The 6,156-nt window shown below is 40.2% G+C and overlaps 1 protein-coding gene across 1 annotated transcript; it reads right to left on the bottom strand.

Moving 5' to 3' along the window:
- Positions 1 to 2,169: 2,169 nt before the first annotated feature.
- On the bottom strand, positions 2,170 to 5,315 carry rchy1 (ring finger and CHY zinc finger domain containing 1). The gene is made up of 9 exons (XM_061071874.1): positions 5,268 to 5,315; positions 4,654 to 4,773; positions 4,398 to 4,513; positions 3,932 to 4,010; positions 3,782 to 3,826; positions 3,576 to 3,634; positions 3,248 to 3,277; positions 2,805 to 2,925; positions 2,170 to 2,574 (listed from the first exon to the last, which is right to left on the bottom strand). Exons 1-9 carry the CDS (start codon positions 5,313 to 5,315, stop codon positions 2,335 to 2,337), a joined length of 858 nt encoding a protein of 285 aa, XP_060927857.1. The 3' UTR covers positions 2,170 to 2,334.
- Between the last annotated feature and the right edge of the window lie 841 nt (positions 5,316 to 6,156).

Genomic DNA, 6,156 nt, shown 5'->3' with positions numbered 1-6,156 from the left:
ATTACAAGCATTTCATTAGTGTCAAAGGCTTTTAATGACAATTACATCAAGTTTATGCAAATAGTCGTTGACCCTTCTTTTTCAAGACCTCTGCAATTCGCCCTGGCATGCTGTCAATAAACTTCTGGGTCACATCCTGACTGATGACAGCCCCCTCTTGAGGATTGACCACAAGTTCTCAATGGGATTAAGGTCTGGGGAGTTTCCTGGCCATGGACCCAAAATGTTGATGTTTTGTTCTTGAGTCACTTAGTTATCACTTTTGATAACTAAGTGGTGTTCCGTCATGCTGGAAAAGGCCTTGTTCGTCACCAAACTGTTCTTGGATGGTTGGGAGAAGTTGCTCTTGGAGGATGTTTTGGTACCATTCTTTATTCATGGCTGTGTTGTTTGGCAAAATTGTGAGTGAACCCACTCACTTCGCTGAGAGGCAACTCCACACATGAATGGTGTCAGGATGCTTTACTGTTTGCATGACACCAATCTCTGTACCTTTAGTGGCTTATTTGCTGCCCTTCTTCTACACCAGGCCATCCTCCAAAAGTCTTCGCCTCACTGTGCGTGCAGATGAACTCACACCTGCCTGCTGCCATTCCTAAGCAACCTCTGCCCTGGTGGTGCCCCGATCCAACAGCTGAATCAACTTTAGGGGACGGTCCTGGGGCCTCATTTATAACCGTTGCGTACGCACAAAACGGGCCTGAAACGTGCGTACGCCACTTCTCACGCCAACGTTGGGATTTATAAAAACAAACTTGACGGGAAAATGTGCGTATTTCTACGCAAACTTAGACCCTCCCGTACGAGCGTTTTGGGGAGACGGGAAAACGGCGACACAGACGTGAGGTGGTGAACTGCAGCAGATTATTGATCCAATTCATAATTTACATTAAAACCAACAGTTTTTCTCGCGCGACGTATCTGCTCCACATGAGCCTTTTAATTAAAAAAATATAAAACAACTTTAAGCAAATTAGGTTCAGATTCGATTTAACGGCAGAGTTACGGAGCCGAGTCATTAATAGGTTTTAATAATATCTTCTAACACTGTGCGTGTATCATCAGATCGCTGCAGTGAACGGGACTGAGCCAGAGAGCGCACAGAGCGCACAAAGCACAGAGCGCACTGGAGATTACTTATAAGAAATTAAGAAACTTTCCTAATAATATCCCAGAAGAGGTGAGGATCCACTGATGTGATGGAATCGGTCCGATGCTCTAAATAAATAAATACTGCCGTGACACCGGAGCGGGGTTCTGCTCGATGTGTGCATGTGACTGGAAGAACGAGGAGGAAGCGAGGTCTCAGCGATCTCTGATCTCACACAGTGTGTTATCCACAGCAGCAGCAGCAGCAGAGTATCAGTGTATTTTCTTTATTAGTGACATCGCTGCTGTCCCATAAAGTCGCTCTTCACCTCCACCTCACTAACAGACACTTGATGTCAGTGTCAGAAAGTTTCACTTCCTCTTCACATCGCTTGATGTGGTGACTCCGTCAGGACTCACGGTGGAAACCCATTGGTCATCAGCATTATTTAATATTCACGCCGTGCTTTGCGTTGACCATTTATGGTGGAAAGTGGGCGTGTGGAGGGCGGATTTGGAGGCAGATCCGCGTACGAACGTTTCCAAGTGGACTGTGATTTTTAAAGCAAACATTGGGTTCAGGTGAACGTGCGCACGGTTTTATAAATCGGAATTATCTTTTGCGTACGCCATTTCCGGATTTTGTACGTACGTACACTTTTAGTATGAATCCTACGCACTCTTTTATAAATGAGGCCCCTGGTGCTTGCTGGACGTCCTTGGGCGCCCTGAAGCCTTTTTCACAATTGAACCTCTCTCCTTGAAGTTCTTGATCAGATAAATGGAAGATGTAGGTGCAATCTTACTAGCAGCAATATCCTTGCCTGTGAAGCCCTTTTTGTGCAAAGCAATGATGACTGCACGTGTTTCCTTGCAGGCAACCATGCTTAACAGAGGAAGAACAATAATTTCAAGCACAACCCTTCTTTTAAAGCTTCCAGTCTGCTCTTCTGGCTCAATCAGCATTCAAGTTCATTTTCATGGCAAAGAGGGACTTTGCAATTAATTGCAATTCATCTGATCATTCTTCATAACATTCTGGAGTATATGCAAATTGCCATAATAAAAACTGAGGCAGCAGACTTTGTGAACATTTATATTTGTGTCTTTCTCACAACATTTTGCCACTGCTGTATATATAAAATCACAGAATGTTGGCTCTGCCAACTGTTGCAATCAATATAATTTCAACAATGAAGGGGACCAGTCAAAGTCATTTAGGTTGAACTGATAATGTGGCACGAGTTACTCGGGTTGATCTTGCTGCTCGGGCTGGGGCTCGGGCTCGGGCTCTGGCTCTGGCTCTGTGTCTGCCTCATCCTCATCCTCATCCTCAACCTCCTGCTCTGGCTGTTGTGGTTGTGGTTGAAGCGGCTGGATGAGTCCTCCCTCCTGTGCCGTGTTGTAGGAGCCACAGCCGGTGCACTTCATGCCCAGCACATGGAAAGGCACCGTGCAGTGAGCTTGGCAGTCGTTACAAATAATCTGTAGAGAGGACAAAAAAAAGGTAATGGATTATATGTAAAGATGTCCAGTTGGTTGATTACTCATAACATTCATTAGGGTCAGTTTTTAACTATTGTACAAACTGGATTGAATGAAACACAAACCATTGTGAAAAAACTAAAGATTACAATAAGATCAGAAATTCAACTCTTCTTTTAACAAAGTTATATTATTACTATGGAATCTAAAATTATTTAGTGAGGTCTTACTTTGACAGTAGCACCCTGGTATTCAGTGGGCATCGGTGACTGAGCAATCTCTACGTCGATCTGTTCCCAGTGGTCCTCCATGGCCCAGGCAGAATGCATACACAGAGGGCAGCGGTACGCTCTGAAACAAAGAGAAATGACCTTTAGAGGAAGCTGTCCCTCAAAACCTTTACATAGACTTTAGTAACCAGTTTACTCAGAGAAACCAGTTTAGTATGAAATATGTGAATGGATTTACATGCTCTGCAGTAAACTGATAATTCTACATTTGCATCTGGGCGGTAACCTGGTCACCTAATTTACACACACTGATGCAGGAGTAGGACTCAATTTTTCTAGAATTTTCTTATGTCATACAAACAAATACATAATTCACAATCTTTAACAAAACCATATTTTATTAAAATAAACATTTAACAGGAAAAATTATTTGTGATACCTACCCTGTTCTGATCATGGCATTAAAGCAGGTCCTGCAGAGAATCCACAAACACATAAATTGTAACCTTTATGTCCTTCACATATAACAAAATATTATAACTAAATTAAGTACTGGATATATGTAAGGATCATGTAGTTTGATAATTAAAATAAATAATTTGTTGACATCTTCAACATTTTAATTTAATGTTTTCCGGACTGCTCTCTTCCTCTTTGTAATCATGTGAATCATATTATTGTATTGTTTATCAGATACTATTATTGCATAATAACATTTTTTAATGGTATGTAGAGTAATCAGTCTGTAATGAGACAAAGCTTGAGTCGTACTTGTGTAACAGATGACCACATGGTAGAACTTGAGCCCCAATTCTGGACGTGTGAATATCCTGTAAAAAAAAAAAAAAAAAAAAAAAAAAAAGAGCACAAAAGACAGATAAAATAAAATTGTGGAGAAAGCAAAGGAATTAATACAATTTATATAAATCCCAAATCACTATCTATACTCTCCCGTAATGTATTATATGTTGGGTTACCTCCATGCACACTGGACAGTTCTGCCGTGACACATTTTCAACACACTGAAACAAAAAATATAGTTAGAATTAAAGCATTGTGGACACTACAGAAACATATTGTGTGTCTGTGTCACAGACAGGTGGACCCTGTGCCTGTTTAATAATTACCTTGTGGTTTCCCTGAAGATCCTGAGCTAAACACAGATTGCACTTGTCACAATGGAAATATTTCTCCCTGGGGCCAATCCTGTAGGAGCCAAAACAGAATGCCACTGAAACACCTCACTCACCTCATGCATGAATAACATGTGAAGGGATTGTTAGAGCATGACACACAAACTCCAAGTTAAATGTTATTTCAGTACATGAAAACAAAAAAAAACGTAAGAAGCATAGAATTTGTTTTCCGTGGCACAATTCATAGTAAATAATACAGAATTACTATTACGCTAACATAAAAACACTGAAATCTATTATCAGGTTAGTAAAAACAAATATACAAGTGGATTTTGAACTTGAATAGAATTTCCATTATATATGTTAAAAAAAACGACAAAAGGATTTTCCTCTTGAGACATTTTTGTTTTCCAAATATCCTCTGTTACACTGTTACACTACTATTGTTGTTGCTCACCTGCATATTCCACAAGGTAGACAGTGGTACTGCTTCTTATCCTTGTCGAATAAGTGGCAAATGTCACAGTAATACTCCCCGAACTGCACATGACACTGCTGGCAAGTCTGCTGCGCCTAAAGGAGGGATAGCTAAAACATTTTAGCTTCTTTTACCATTAATATTTTCTCTTGAGGTCAACAAACACTCCACGCACAACTACAACTTCAAAAACCAGAGGGTAAATGGATCTCTGACAGGGGTTGTTCTCTGTTACCTGCTGCACAGTCAGACACCCAGAGCACTGCACTTCTCGGACTTTGAATCGATCCATCTGGTGGTTTTCCTCTGCATCATGGCACAGCCGGCACACGTACAGTTTCCCACAGCAGGGGGCCTGAGGTGCACAGACACGATATTACACAGGGCGTGTGGCAGGTGAACGCTGAGTAAGTCCATCATGTTCATAATATCCAAGGGACAGATCATATCTCAGTGTAGCCACAAATATGACTTGTCTCTGGCTGCTGCAACGCTAGAAGCTCATAGAGAAATCTCGTGAAAGATTTAGTTTTACACTTTTTACACACATTCATTTACACTTTCCCAAATGTTAAAGTGGTGTTAGATACATATAGCAGACATTTCGTGAGTTAAAAGAAAATTATAACGATAATCCAATACTGACTAAACTCCTAAACCCTGGTCGTTTATATTGTTATGCAGCTAACCTGTCCGAAGATATAGTCCCATTTAAGAAACCAAGCCATGTGACATAACAGCAGAGTTATTCAGCAGCGCCTCTCATCGCAGCACAGCTTCACGTCAACACCTTTATGTCTCCACTGTGCACATAAATAAAACACATACATCAGGTTTCAGTTAACTCACTTTCAATAAGCAGCTGCGGACGTAGTGATCACACCCGGCGGCAGCCATGTTTCCTCCAAGTGACGTTTCTTCTTCTTCGCGCCCGACGGGAGGCTGCCGGATTTTCTTCTTTGTCGTCGTTTCACAGCGTAGAGTGAGCTACACTGCCCTCCTGCGTTTGATACCAGACCAGTCAACAGAGTGCAGAGTGGAAACGTGTTCAAATAAACAAGCAATAATGCTTGTTTAATGCTTGTTTAATGCTGAAACTCAGTCTGAATGTGTCAATGTTCAAATCTATTAGTGTTTGAGGTAAACCTTGTTTTGCATCAATCATAAACTTTTAGAGGAACACTGATTTTCTTTCTCAGTGACTTTTTCTCATATAGATAGATAGATAGATAGATAGATAGATAGATAGATAGATAGATAGATAGATAGATAGATAGATAGATAGATAGATAGATAGATAGATAGATAGATAGATAGATAGATAGATAGATAGATAGATAGATAGATAGATAGATAGATAGATAGATAGATAGATAGATAGATAGATAGATAGATAGATAGATAGATAGATAGATGGATAGATGGATACATAGAGAGATAGGTGAATGGATGGTTTGATAGATAAGATGGTGAATATCGATTTGTAGAATTGCCAACATAGCTAGTTACACCATGTGATTACATGTTCTTATTTTTAATTAAGTTATTGATTCTGCAGTTAACAAACTACAATAATGCTCAATTTTTTTATTGTACGGGAATTGTAAAGGGGGTTTACACCTTTGAGTTACGCAGACAAATACAATTGAATGATTGTCAGAGCAGTCATATCCAAAATTAAAGTTGTGTATGTATCGGTGTATATCATTTGAAGGAAATATTCAATAGGTACATGTAT

The sequence above is a fragment of the Limanda limanda genome, chromosome 5 (genome assembly GCF_963576545.1).
Source record: "Limanda limanda chromosome 5, fLimLim1.1, whole genome shotgun sequence".
Lineage (NCBI taxonomy): Eukaryota > Metazoa > Chordata > Actinopteri > Pleuronectiformes > Pleuronectidae > Limanda > Limanda limanda.
This window is presented reverse-complemented; position numbering and strand designations above follow the sequence as displayed.